The 15,344-nt window shown below is 40.1% G+C and overlaps 1 protein-coding gene across 2 annotated transcripts; it reads right to left on the bottom strand.

Annotated features, from left to right (window-relative positions):
* Positions 1–8,581: 8,581 nt before the first annotated feature.
* Positions 8,582–13,625, bottom strand: gcnt4a (glucosaminyl (N-acetyl) transferase 4a). Of its 2 annotated transcripts, none has more exons than XM_030144553.1 (3): positions 13,540–13,625; positions 13,159–13,225; positions 8,582–12,442 (listed from the first exon to the last, which is right to left on the bottom strand). In XM_030144553.1, the coding sequence occupies exon 3, from the start codon at positions 12,439–12,441 to the stop codon at positions 11,164–11,166; it is 1,278 nt and encodes a 425-aa protein (XP_030000413.1). In that variant the 5' UTR covers position 12,442; positions 13,159–13,225; positions 13,540–13,625; the 3' UTR covers positions 8,582–11,163. The 2 variants fall into 2 exon arrangements, with proteins under 2 accessions (XP_030000413.1, XP_030000414.1); XM_030144554.1 differs by having other exon boundaries at positions 13,543–13,568.
* Positions 13,626–15,344: the final 1,719 nt, after the last annotated feature.

Raw genomic sequence — 15,344 nt, 5'->3', positions numbered from 1 at the left:
TGGAACCGATGACCACTGAGAGGTCTAGAATTATTATTGTATTATTACTATTCTGGCCACGGCTTAGGACCTCCTCACCACCTCCATCAACTCCACCCATCCACCCCTGTCTTAGGTGAAGCACAACAGGAGAAACTGTTGGATATCTGTTCCAGGTTTGAGATGTCCACTGACTTCCATAGCAGTGTTAGACACAGTGAGCCAAAATGTAATTGCTTCATATCAAGGAAGGCCTCTCCCGACATCTTGAATTTCAGAATGCCAAAATTACAAAAAACACAAATCACAAGCTAAATAAGAACATATGGAAGGGATGCAGAAAAGCCAAAATTGAAATTAGATCGTAAATTAATTGATGGGTGATACTGCAGCTTTATTAAGTGAGAAAAAAAACAGCTCAGCTTGGACTCTGTCCAAAATGCTGGACCAATGACAAAGAATGATGTGTATTGTTCATTGTATACCTGCAGGGAGGTAGGTGTGTGTGTGTGTGTGTGTGTGTGAGTGGGGGGGTGGGGGGTGGGGGTGTTGTACTCAAATTTCACCTGCCCTCTACAGCCTCTCTGGACTGTGAGACAGCCATGTGAATTAAGTTTGCAATGACTTCATTGGTTGTCCTTGTCCACTTAATGTGAAAAAAATAAAAAATAAATAAAAATAAATTATAATCACGGGTAAAATAATGACCTACAGAGCATTACACAGGTGAACACTATGAACACACATGAACACATGAGGATAAACCAGGAAACCCTGGATGACAGGGGAACTCCAGGCCCTGATCAAAGGCCAAAACACTACCTTCAAAACCAGAGACAGTTCAGTGTACTGCGAGAACGAACCTGAGGAGAGGCATCCAACAAGCCAAAGACTCCTACTCAAAAAAAAATACTGAGCCACCTCACTGACAATAACCCATGGCAAATGTGGAAAGGCATCCAAGCCATAACAAACTGCAAAGGTCAGAGGCCAACAACCACCAACAGCAGCAGCACACTGGAAGAGAAACTGAACAGCTTCTTTGCCCAGTTTGAGAACACTGCACACCTGAATTCACTGCTACCTGACAACACCAGCAACCCCCCCCCCCCCTTTCTCTCCAGGAGCCAGAGGTGAGGAGAGCTCTGAGAGCAGTGAACCCCCGGAAAGCTGAAGGTCTGGATGGTATCAAAGGTACTGAGGTCAAAGCATCTGCGGACCAACTGGCAGGGATCCTCACCAAGCTGTTCAACCTTTCCCTGAAACATGCCTCTGTCCCCTCATACCTGAAAGCAGCCACCATCATTCCCATCCTCAAGAAAACTGCCATAGCCAGCCTTAAGGACTATAATAATAACTTTTATTTATATAGCACCTTTAAAAACTGAGCTTACAAAGTGCTTTGACAGGCAAAGCAGAAGGACACAACAGCAGAATACCCAGGAGTCAAAATAACAACAGAGGGCCAAACATGAGGACAGATTTAAGTGTTTTAATGTGTTTTAAAAAAATGATTTAAAAGATGTCACTGATTCTGCAAGCCTTACCTCCTCAGGCAGGCCATACCAAAGTTGAGGAGCTCTGATGAAGAAAACACGGCCACCTTTAGATTTAAGCCTCAACCCTGAAACAGCCAGGAGCCCCAAGGATCTAAGGCTGCCTGCTGGCTCATCAGGGATTAAAATGTAGCTATAGGAGCCAGGCCCAGTTGGGCTTTAAAAGTGATCAGTAAAATCTTAAAATCAATTCTAAAACACACAGGAAGCCAATGGAGTGAAGCCAGGATTGGGGTGATGTGATGTCATCTGTTAAAGCCAGTGGGACCAACAGCTCTGACATCTACAATTATGAAGTGCTTTGAGTGGCTAGTCTCCCTACACATCAGAGACAACATCCCCTCCTCCTTCCACCTCCACCAGTTCCGATCCACGAAGAACGCCATCACCACAACACTTCATAGCGCACCAAGTCATCTGGAGAAACGTGAGAACTATGTGAGGATGCTCTTTGTGGACTACAGCTCAGCATTTAATACTATCTTTCCAGATATACTTGTCTCCAAAATGCACACCATGCAGCTCCCTCTCTCCACTTGGATTAAGAGCTTCCTGACAGACTACTCCTAAAATGTCAAACTTGGCCCCCACCTTTCCTCCACCCTCAAACCCAGCACTGCCTCCCCCCGGGGCTGTGCTTCTGTATGCCCTGTACACTCACAACTGTACTCCATCCCACCCAACCAATACCATCGTCAAATTTGCTGATGATACCACCATGGTTGGACACATATCCAATGATGAGACAGTGTACAGGACAGAGATCAACAAACTGTCTGTGGTGCACAGAAAACAATCTGGCACTGAATGTCTGTAAAACAAAAGAACTCATCATGGACCTCAGGAAACACAGACAGGACCACACACCCCTCCTCATATATGGTGAAGAGGTGGAAAGGATCACCACTTTCAGGTTTCTGGGTAACCACGTCTCTGCAGAACTCTCCTGGACACCAACCACCAAGGCCATAGTGAGGAAGACTCAGCAGCAACTGCAGTCCCTGTGTGTCCTTAGGAAGAACAGCCTGGACCAGAAGCTGCTGCTGGCCTTCCTCTGTGGAAATCATCCACAGACCTACCTGTGGGTGTGGAATGCCGGCTCCACAGCTGAGGACAGGAAGGCTGTATAGAGGGTCATAAACACAGCCCAAAACATCATCGGGTGCCCTCTGCCATCCCTGGCGGATTTATCTCAGTCCCAGTGTCTCAGCAAAGTCAAGATTGTCAGAGATCCGTCCCACCCTGTGTATCACCTGTTTGACCTGCTGCCCTTTGGGCGGCACTTTAGGGCAATCAAATCCCACATCACCAGACATATGAACAGCTTCTTCCCCTGGGCTGTGCGGACAGTAAACATACACCATACCTCACTGTAATGTGCAATAACCAATCACAGAACATGTGCCTCATGTCTGGCACATGTATGTTTACATTGTTCACACTGTCACATTTGCACATTTTTATACCACTTTCATGTTTTTAAAATTTTACCCTTTTGTACAGTACATCTCTAATTTGCACATATTTTCTATTGCTAACTGTTTCACATTTTTAAATACTTGTCTGTATCTTTTATGTTGCTATTTAGATGTAAGTGCACTGTCACTGGAAGAGACTACCTGCAAAATTGTTGCTTTATTGTAATGACAAAAAAGCATATTCTATTCTATTCTATTCTATTCTATTCTATTCTATTCTATTCTAGTCTAGTCTAGTCTAGTCTAGTCTAAGGATGTTTATTTTGACACCATGTATGTATTTGTTCTGTTTTTATAACCCTGAAATGAAAACCAAATATCTGGATCAAAATCTAAATTGCTATTTAGTTATACAAAAATTGTACCAGTGCCAGGGAGTATAAGTAGTAACTAGTTTTACAGCAATTTAGTAGAAGTTCCACTATATGTAAAATGTGATTCAAGCAGTATCTTCCTTTCTGTTCTGTCCTTTCTGTCGTTCTGAAATATTATTGATTTAACAATTATAGACAGCTGCAAAATATGAATTTCATCAGGTAGAATACTGTACAGGATTGTGAAAAAGAGGCATACCCTTCGATGTCTATAGCATCTGTAGAACACTAGCAGCTGACTTGGCCAGGGCGGTGTTTTTCAGGACCCTCAAAAAGTGGAGTTGCTGCTGTGCCTTCTTGATCAGCACAGTGCTGTTGGTAGTTGTTAGTGTTTGGTCAGAGACCCTCTCCACACAGTCCCCACTGATGTATATAGGTGGAGGGTATCATCTGCTCCTCCCAAAGTCCACTATATCTTTAGCTTTGTAGTTTTGAGGACCAGGTTGTTATTGCTGCATCATTTTTCCACATCATCCCTGTGTGCATCCCTATGATGAACCCAACCATGGGTGCGTGGGTGGGTGGGGGTGCCGTCATTTGTATAGAGCAAGGGTCAGCAATCCTGGTCCTCAAGAGCAACTATCATGCATATTGTAAGGGCCAACTCAAGAAAATGTGTGGGATACCATGTTGTCCACCAGGTGTCACCTTTGAACACATGCCTATTTAGGTAGGAACGTTTCTTCGGAGGTCAGGTGTTGCTAGATGGGAGAGCACCAATAGTTTTTTGACCGCACGCCGGCACTCAGTGCCACGCCGGGTGATGTGTTGTGTATTTATGGGACTTTTGGATATTGATGACTACAACTCTGCATGAGCACGTTGAAGAAGGGATGAGAAATAATTCAAAGAAGAAGTCGTTTGGAAGGTTTTTATTTCACGAACGCAGAAGTCCGGCTAGCGTGTCAAGAATGTTTCCCGTCTACGCTGCCCCTCGGCGGCTTTAAGTTTGGGCTTGGTCGCTACACATATTTTCGATGTTTCCGGCTTCCAGCTCATCTGACGGTCATTATCAGACTTCTGCAGAGCTTGATGATAGGATTATCATTTGAGTCAGGTATGCTGGAAGAGGGACACATCAAAATATGTAGGATAGTGGCTCTCGAGGACCAGGGTTGCTGACCCCTGGTACAGAGTGTACATTAGGGGACTCAGCACACATCCTTATAGGGAGTTAGTGTTGAGGCTGAGTGCTGGTGAAAGGTGAGGCCCTCCTCTCACTCTGTGGGCGGTTGCTGAGGAAATCCTTAATCAAGAGGCAGGTGGATGTGGGGGGGTGAAGTTGTTTACTTTTATAACCAGTCTGTTAAGGATGATCGTATTAAATACCGAGAAAAAGTCAATGAAAAGTAGAATGGCATAATTGTCCTTTTGTTCCAGATGAGTCAGGGCTGTGTCTGTAGCATCGTCTGTTGATCAGTTATCTCTGTATGTAAGCAGGTGGGCGTCAAATGTGGGTGGAAGTCTTTGAATGATTTGATTATGACCAGTTTCTCAAAACATGCCATAATGACTGGAGAGAGAGCCACTGGCTGTCATTTAGCTATTGATGGTGGTCTTTAATGGGACATGAATAGTAGTTGAGGCTTTCAGGCAGGGTGAGAAGGTAGCCTGTACAAAGAATAGGTTGAATATTTTAGAAAAGACCCCTGTGAGCTGGTCAGCATAGTCCTTCAGAACCCTACTGATGTCACTGTTAGGTTCTGCTGCTTTTCTGGAGTTTACTGTCCTTAGCAGGTGCCTCACATCATGCTCCCGCACCTTGAAGATGTGGCTGGTGTTAGCTGGTGGGTGAGATGTGGCCGCTTCAGGAATTTTTGGTGAAAAAAAATTCTCCCTCACCGCCTCCACCAGCACAGCATGACAGTCCACAGTGTTGGACCTAGGTTTGTAGTTTGCGACGATGTTTTGTTGCAGATTGAATAAGACTGTCCTATGTGATTACCTTAAATATGCTGCATTTATTTTACCCTGCGCCCTTACTTGCTTTCCAGGGTGTAGTGCTGAGAAGCAGTCATGCTTCATGGTGGAGATGTGTTTGTGGTAATGTGCATTGTTTTGTGTCTGAAGTTTTTTTTTTTTTTTTTTTTTTAGCTTTCTTCAAAAGTGGCTTCTTCCTTACCATTCTTCCATAAAGCTATGACAAGGGACGATAGAAATAATTTTACTTCCATTTCTGAATGATGTGACTGGATTTTTTTGCATCCATCCTGATTTACACTTTTCAGTTGGCTGGACCTCTGTTGGATTAAGTCAGTCAAACTTTGACTGACTCAACACTGACTACAGAGAAAAAATCTGATTAACATATCTTATCAATTGCTTTTGTAATAAATTATTTAAAATGTAAAGAGACTTTGAGGACACCCTATGTATTATATTTACAATGAAATGCTGACCAGACGAAACATGAAATGTGTTGTGTTTCTACAATTACCTATAAATCTGAGTAAATTTTAGATGCCATTTTCAATAGTTACAATTACTTAAGTTATATTTACAAAGATGTAAATAAATGCTTAAGACCTCTTTGAGTTAAAGGATACACAAATAATCCTTGTTCTAAAGTTGGCATTAAGGAGTTGTCTATTTGCCATAATGTCATTTAAGTTTTATGTGAAAGACAACACCTTATTTACTTACTTATTTATTGACTTGAAGATGCCAGTCAAGCCAAAAGATACCTGAGCCTTTGCTACACACTTACCACCTGCCAATTACTGCACTGCAGCACCTCATCTTTTATGTTGTATTACCTTTGTATAAATAATGACCTTATCTCATTTCAGCATGCCTGTGTACCAGATCATCTGAGCTTTGTTAAGCAGTTAAAAAGAAGTGCAATAGAATTAAAGAACTGGGACTAACAGGACCATCTAACATATTTGGAATTTTGCTTTTCCATCACCTGTGCTTAGACTTCTACAGACCACAAGATTGTTAATAAAGCAGTTTGACCATTGTTTACAGTTTGGCCTCTTGTTATAAAGAAGCTTCTAAATGCCAACATTCATCCTTTCTATCTGATATATTCTGTCACACCGAGGAATACCGCCTGTCACACTGAGTCAGTGCCCAAGAACTATGAGCTGTGCTGGCTCACAGGCCCCATGCCCATTTAATATACTTTCTATCAGTCCTGTTTAGTCATCATTATTTGGAGCCAAGTCTGGAGTTAGCCTAAGAGGACATTAAAACACTGCTTTTTACAGTAATAAATTTGTGCTACAGTAAGATACACTTGGTACACAAAGCTTTGTATATGCAAGACAAATATGTATAACCTTATTTCTACATTACTGGGACCAGACCCTGGAAATTGATACTACTAAATGTAATTGTGGGATTAATATATCCGTCGTCTTATCGTACAAAATATATTGCTGGTACCCTAGGAATCAACACTGGAACATTTCAACACATTACATCAGCAGATTGTCAAATAGATAAATAGTGGCCATTAAAACCTGTATTTCTCTGAACACTTTAATTGCTTCTAATTTCTTCTGGCTCACATGTTGAGTCACTTAATTAAGCTTTAAACTGCAAATAAAAAACCAAGTTAAGCCAAACTCTGTTAATTGATTTGGTTCAACAAAACATATTCAGCATAGTTAAGACTTCAGTATTTCAACAACTTACGAGGGCCGTTCAATAAGTTCATGGCCTCACCCAGAACAGAACAACACAGACTGATAATTTATATTTTATTTTTCAACATAATCTCCATTTACAGCAATGCTCTTGGTCCATCGATGTTCAAGCATCACTATCCCATCACGAAAGAATGTAACATCCTGTATTATAACAACCAGTATTTCTGGGTGAGGCCATGAACTTATTGAACAGCCCTCGTATGCTGGGGAACTAACATGATTCAGGACAGGTCAAATGTCACACTAATAGTCTTGGTTTACAGTTCCTGTTTAGCAATGACTGAATGGGAAAATAACGATTTTATCAGTGTCTCTGGCATGCTACCTTATTGCATGACTTCATTAAAGCTACGTGATAATTTTTAAGCATAACTGGGGAAAAAATCCATTATTACTTTACCTTTTAGCATGTTATTGAAGTTTTTTAGAGGACATTAAGCCTCTGCCTTTACACATGATTTCAGTCTGTAAAAAATATTCCTGGTGACTGTACATTTCTGATACTCATTGGTATTTTCAGAATGGTAGGGGGGTCAAATATGTAACTGACAGTTGTAATTGATAAACTGAATAACTGCTATTCAGATTGTATGTCACTTCTGGCCAAAAATGGCTGTGCCCCATAGGTATTGCCCCCGAGCATAATTCATGTAATAAAAAGATTTAGTGTGGTGCATTTATGGCCACTTTTTACTGAATTTGCACCTCTCTTGCTTATAAGTAATACACAAAGCACAATTAATGTCATAAGTATGACCAGTACAGGTACACTTAAAAGGAAATAGCATACTATTTGTAGCCTCTGAAAATGTACGGCTTGATGTTCGGTCCTGGACTCCAACCTGCCCAGTGTTTTCCTGTGCCATCCATGGTCATGGCCATTTGTTGTCCTTTCTCTATTCTGTTTTCTGTTCTTTCCATGCCTTTCCACTGTCCCTTAACCCTAACCAATTGAGACACATGGACATCTACCCAGGTCTGAGGCTTTCCCCTTCTGTAAAAGTTTTTTCTCCGCACTGTTGTGTTGGAGTTACTACTGGAGGATTTGTTGATTTTCCTCTCCATTTAATCTTTTTTAGGCCTTAATCTGAATTTGTGAATTGCCTTGAGATAATTATCTGTTGTGGTTGGTGCAATATAAATAAAGCTGAAATGAACTGAAGTTTAATGCTGGTTTTTCTGGAGTGTTTTAGGTAACAGGCCTCAGGTGCCTGGGTAAGTTAATGCCAGAATGGCTTGAATTTAATGGCCGGTTTCTCTTCACAAAACCACTACATTTCATGTGCTAAATAATGAAAAACTCCGAAAGGGTCTTATTTCCCATTATGTTGTCTCTCTATCTTAAGGAGTAAACACTAGATGTAAAAAACAAACAAACAAACAAAAAAAACAGACCTTAGCCATTTTATCGTCAAGAATGCTGACTTTCTCATTAAGCTAACAGATTTGCCAATCATCATACATAACACTGCTCTGTGGAGGTTTGACAATTTTCAGGGTTAAAAAAAGAAATTCATGGTTCATGCATCATACTTTTATTTAGAAATAAATAAATAGTTTATCAGACATCGCAACATTGCACATTCATCTAAACTTCTTAAAAGCTACTACATGAAATGTTATGGATAATGTCATTTATACACAATAAGGGAGTTTCTGGTATTTCGAGGCTCAGTATGAATCAAAGATGATACAGTATATGAATCTGGCTTTAAGTGGCACTTGCCGTAAGAAAGCATTTTCTGGAAGAGCTCATTTTAGAAAAATGTAATGATTAAATGTAATTCCCTAAATGATCCAAATCCCTTTTTGGTCCATAAAATTTCCTGAAAAACAAAGAATAACACACACTGGAGTGATATGAAAAGGTATTTTCTGCTAATTAAGTGTAACATGCAGTTACAATCAAACAAAGCACAGCGTGTCCACTTAATTGGGAGTCTTAATTGAGAGTCTAGTTTCGACCAGCTCCATATGTAAAGTGTCATGAGATAACTTTTGTTATGATTTGGCGCTGTATAAATAAAATTTGATTTGATTTGGTTAATTAGGAAAAGTTAAATATCCTAAAAGTGTCCTGGGGCCAAAAAGTTAAAGACTGCAGTATAAGTAGTAATAGTGTTATTGAATTTGATAGCAACAGTGGAGAGAGAAAATTCGAAGACAGATGTCCTGTAGTTTCCTCACTACCTCTGTTTTTCAGTGAGACTTGTCTTTGCATTTTTCAGATTTTTGGTCCTGATGAGCGACCTGGGTTTGGATCTCTAATGGGCAGGTCAATCTCTGTTACTGTAGCTCACACACAGACATCCTACAGACAGCACCCGGTCATCACGTAGAACAACAAAGGAAAGTGGAAACTTCATTCGTGGACACAGAGCAACAAGTTTTTCACATATTTGGGCAGAAAAATGTCTGATCTCTTCGAAACCCCAGAGAAAGTCTGTCAAGTACAAACAAGAAATGCACATATTGATTGTTCAGCATGTAATGCTAGTTGATCTGCCCTGCGATTGTTATGTATTAAAGGCTGCTAGCATACATTTAGTGTTATTCAGTGTGCTAAATGTACATTAGCAGCCAAGACCTAACCCTGGAGATTAAAAGTGACCAGCAAAAAGCTATTTTTTCACTATGGATATGTTGAGAAATCAATCTGAAATGACCAGAGCACAATCTGATCTGTCATTCATAGTCTCAGAAAACAGAGCAGGTACATTGTGAGATCTGGAGGCTGAAGGCAAATTACAACACTGTCAAAATACTAATGAAAAAAAGTCCTGCATTCAGTTTATTCTCAAAAATGATTAAGAATGAGAGAATGGAAGACTTTCCATTCATCTTCTAAACCGCTTAATCGTCGAAAGGGATCGTGGGGGTGCCGGAACCTATTCCAGCTACAATTTGGAAGAAGGTGGGGGGCACCCTAGATGTGTCACCAGTTCATCACAGGGTTGACATATAGAGACGAACAACCAATCACTCACATTCACACATATGGGCAATTTAGATTAACCAATGAACCTATTAGTGCCCGTCTGTAGATGGTGTGGGGATGCTGTAGTACACACACAGAACCCATGCAGAGGTGACAGTGCTATCCACTGCACCACTGTGTTGCCCTGAAAGACTTTCTTTTGCTGTAAATAATTATTTCTAATATTTGTTTCACATTACTATCACAAATCAGAATCTATGATAATTAATTTTAAACAAAGCAAATCAAATAAATCTGTTTTTATTTTACTTGTAACCCTAACTCCAACCTGAAAAAAGTCCTGGTGAAAGTACTGTTACAGAATCAATATGCAGTATTGATAAGAGCAGGCTAGTAGTATCAATAAAATCCTAATGATATTCATCCCTAATCAGTCAGTGCCTATATTTTAAAGGTTCAATATGAAAGATTTTGATTCAGAGGTGAATTCTGTGTTGATTTTGGTTGTGCGCTAAGACCTGGTTGCTTGTTGACACTAGCTAACACCATTACTAACCATATTAACAGCCACAATACACTGTGTATGTAGGAACTCTGAGCAAAATTTCTGATGGCAGAGGGACCAGGTTTAGCAAACAATAGTTTTGATACATGAACAAAGCCTTAGACAAACTGCAGAAAAGTCCTTGAAACACGCAATCAACTTCAGGAGGCAAAATTTAAAGCCTTCTTCAGGTTTTTGACAAATGTCTCTTGCTCAGCTCCTCCATCAGCAGCTCTAGAAGTACATTATCATGTGAAACATTTTAAGCAAGGAGTATGATTAATCAGCTGTTATATTATTCTGTTAATGAATATTTATTAATCTTCATGATTAAATTAATGATTTGTTGTATATTCTTGCAATATTTGCACAATAGTGAATGGAAACTCAGATTTTGAAAAGATTTGAAATTAATTTGGAAGGAAACCTGCATTGAAACCCTAACTCTAACCCAAGACTAACTACTATTAGTGTTGAAATACAGGCAACTAACACCAAAAACTAACGTTAGTGAAACAATATTGGCTATGGCTATGTGAATACCTTTAACTATACTCACATAGCCAAATGTTATTACAAATCTCTAATTTTGGATCAAGTCTAATGAAAAATAAATTATTCACTTTGGTATTCTGGATTTAATAACGTTTTTCTATCAACTTCTCTTCCAAACACTTAATAAGGATTGGATCTACTTTTGGGTCAAATTTGTTAGCAAACCAGTGGCCATAGTTCAGGAGCCAGCGGAGTTCAGCAGCTCCATAAATACAAACACTCCTCATGTGTGTTCCTGTGCAAGGAGGGTACAAATTTCCTTCCAAATAGTTCCATTTTACAAGTCGAGTCTTACTCTTCAAGTCTGTAATATCTGGTTCTGACCTTGGAATATGTCCAGGGACACCAGGGATCCGGACAACAGTGGCCCAGAAGTGTTCATCTGGTGAGTATGTGTCAGTAGACCATGCCAGAAAGTCCATTGTCACTTTGCTGGTGCTAACATAATCCACAAAATCCCTTGATAGGACAAAATAAGCACTTCCAATGAACATCTTGATACCATGAGGAGGTTCACTTTTGGCCACTGTGGTTTTGACAGGAATACGATGGTACTCATAAGGCACGTTCTTGAGCTCATGACGGAAACGGAAGCGCTGTTTCTTGAGTTCACTGGGGCGGCTAGACTCCAGCATGTTACTGCCATTCAGCTCCCTCAGCTCCATCACCAACTCATAGTTTGTCTTGAGAGGGAAGTCTTGGCCACATAGGTTGATGACATACTTCCACTTGACCTCTGATCGTAGCAGGTCAGAAAGGCAGTTGAGGTCAGCATTGAGCCGGCTGATGTGAGCATATTCCACAGACTCCAACTTTGAGGCTATGAACAAGTTTGGAATACAGTGAGCCAAATTTTGAATGGCTTTTATAAAGGCTGGAGAGGACTTCTGATCATAGTGAATGCAGTAAATGTTATGAGGTGCATAGATGGCATGAAGTATCCGTTCGACCATGGGTGCATTCTTATGCACCACCAGGGAATAAGCCAAGGGGAAGCTCCGTTCTTCATTCCACACAGGAATATTATTGTACCCCCTTGTTTTGATAAATGGTGGACAGTCGGTTGTCAAACTCACAGTGCTATCATCATCCACATCGACAATAGCTTTCCCTTTTAACTCAAGGGCCTTGCCTATCTCCACAGGGTCAAGCTCATAAACTGCAGTGCAGTTGATGTCATATCTGTGGGTATGGATTCTCGAAAGACCGACTGTGACATCATAGGGCTCAATGTAGATGCTTCCCCTCACTGTCACTTTGATGTAGACAAGCTTGAGCAGACACACCAGCAGCAAAGACAGAGAAAACAGGAAACACCTGTGCCTGAATCTATGTGTGTAGTGGGCACATCTTATTTTCATTCTAGGAAAAAAAAAGAAAAAAATATATGAAGTATTGACTCAAGTCCATCAGTTACACAGAAGAACTTTGTATATGAATACAAACAGTGCTGTGAAAAAGTATTTGGCCTCTCCCTGATTTCTTACAGCTTTGCATAGTTGTCACACTTCATTGTTTAAGATCATCAAACAAACCCTAATATTACACAGCAAATAAAAAAATGTACTGATGGTTTCATTTATTAAAGGAAAAAAGACACATAAACCTACCCCGGTTGTTACATCACAAATTAACTGTGATTAACCAAATTTGTTTTTGAAAACTGAGTTCACTTTCACTAGCCACATTTGTTCTGATAACTGTCAGATAATAACTTAAATAGAACATGTCAGACCAAGGAAAGTAAAAGGTCTCAAAAAGCATCACATCATGCCATGATCTAAACAACTGATGAGATGAGAAACAAAGTCACTGGTATCTATCTATCTATCTATCTATCTATCTATCTATCTATCTATCTATCTATCTATCTATCTATCGTTCTATCGTTCTATCGTTCTATCGTTCTATCTATCGTTCTATCTATCGTAAGCAAATTAACTTTGATGAAATCATTAAAGTCACAGCAATTTCTTTCTAAATTACATTCTTTAACAGGGTAAAAACTGACTTGTAATCAATTATAAAACCTTCTTAACACATAAATACCACAGCAACCCAAACCCCCCAAAACTTACCTTGCTTTCTAAAGATATTGAGGGATTTGTTGCCATGCAAACTTCTTCCAGAGTTCCACAACAGAACCTTCATATATAGAAAGCGTGTTAGCGCGTGAAGGAAAGTAAAACAGAAACAAAGAAAAAGGATCGCAATATTACCAAAAGTGTTAAAAGCTTATTCCTGATGCTTAAGTATCTAGATTTGATCTAGATTCTTTACATATACGTGGAGCTGCAAATATCCTTTGTACCGAAAAGAATCACATGATGAGGTTTCGAGCCGGAAAACCAGTCTGAGCTCCAGCCTGATAATCTGAAACACTCTTACTTTACCACCAGTCACAAAAGGGGTTTTCTGACCACTGATTGCTATTAAAGATGAGTAAACAGAAAACTTACTACATGCGTAAAAGAAGTGCACCCAGTTGTCATGAGTCCGTCTACACACGGAGCTCCATCTCAGACCGGAGCGACCCTTCAGAGGGGAGTGGCACTGGGGACGGAGACGCAGCAGTCAGTCCGCCCCCCCCGGCCGGAACACCGAGCACATCAGTTCCAGACTCGTTCACCATCGTCCACGACCCACACGCGGCTCAGCACGTAAAGGCACGACACAAAGACTGAAATCTCCACTTAGCTGATAGTAACGAACCACACAGAACAGCAAAAAGGTTTATTTGTGGTATTAGTAAAATAGAACACAGTCTACATTTGTGGTTCCTAAACTCAGTTTGACCATTTCTGAAGAATGAAATCTTTGAAACAAATTCACTAAACTAGTAATGCAGGGCTGGGCAACTCATCAAAGTATTTGAATTAATCAGCTTTATGCTTATTCCTGTTGAGCTGATTCCCAGTCAATCCCTGTCACGGAACATATGATGTATGCAATGTATTCGATTACAAATATAATGCACAAGAGGAACTCAAGTACAATAAAGAGGTGTGTGTGTGTGTGTGTGTATGTCTATCCAGAGTAGTAGCCTAGTAATACTGCATATAGCTTTGGAGTCACTGAGTTTGTTACCTCCGCCAAGGAGGTTATGTTTTTGCCAGGGTTTGTTTGTTTGTTTGTCTGTCCGTTAGTGTGCAACATAACTCAAAAAGTTATGGACAGATTTTGATGAAATTTTCAGGGTTTGTTGGAAATGGGATAAGGAAGAAATCAGGGCCAGATTAACACTTCATTGTACCCTGGGCAACAATATTCAAGGGCCCTATCATCACAACCCCAGGATCCCTATAATCTGGCAAAATACAGAATAAGTTCCAGGAATATATGTAAATATACCCCATACTTCAATATCTAACTATCATCAAATGCATTTTGATGTACAAATGTGTAAATGCTCGTAGAACTACAAGTGCACCACTATAGCCTCTTGTCAAGGCCACTCACATGCATATGATGATATGAAAACAAAACACATTAGCATCAGTATAATCTAAAATTGATCCACTACATTAGAAAGAGAGGGAAGTGTCCTCCATTTTCACAAAAAATAAATAAGAAACCATTTCCAAAGTATCCAGTATATATTTAAGAACACTTTTTGCCAACACAAATGTATTGAATCGTCAGAAAAAGCCCACAGACAAAACACAAACATAATCTGATAGACTCAGATATGAATTTTAACTCTTTCCCCGCCAGAGCATTTTCCAGTGAGTTGGTAGCCAGCGCCAGCCTTTTTGGTCATTTTCACTAATCTTTGGAGGCTCACTGAAAATGTTGTGTTAGGAGTATGTGAACACTGAATACATCAAAAGAAAGAACAGAACTTCAACTTTTAAACACAAAAAACGATTTTGTGTGGGGTTGTGATGATAGGGCCCTTGAATATTGTTGCCCAGGGTACAATGAAGTGTTAATCTGGCCCTGGCTGCACCACATCCTCCTGTTGGACCACCTGCTGTGTTTGATCTGTAAATAATTATATGGACATGTAGTTATTTATCTTTGGATGAATATATGTATTTATTTATTTATTTCATACAAAAGCTAAATCCAACAGTGTCTTCCCTGTGTCCTGCTGACATTCTACAGCTGAATCTGTTCTGTGTCCTCAGTCTGAATCTGAACTCATTCTAACAGATGAACACTAGCTGTCCTTTGTCTTGTCCCACGTCTGGTTGTCTGTCTTCTCCTTGAATGTCCTCTAGAAATGTCTCTTTTCTCTTCCTCCTGTCTGTCATTTTCTCCG

The sequence above is a fragment of the Sphaeramia orbicularis genome, chromosome 9, assembly GCF_902148855.1.
Source record: "Sphaeramia orbicularis chromosome 9, fSphaOr1.1, whole genome shotgun sequence".
In the NCBI taxonomy this organism is placed as follows: Eukaryota; Metazoa; Chordata; class Actinopteri; order Kurtiformes; family Apogonidae; genus Sphaeramia; species Sphaeramia orbicularis.
Note: the sequence above shows the minus strand (reverse complement) of the source record. Positions and strands in the feature narration are given on the sequence as shown.

Bases quoted from the DNA above. Each gene is read 5' to 3' on its own strand.
- gcnt4a (XM_030144553.1), bottom strand. From the start codon at position 12,441: ATGAAAATAAGATGTGCCCACTACACACATAGATTCAGGCACAGGTGT.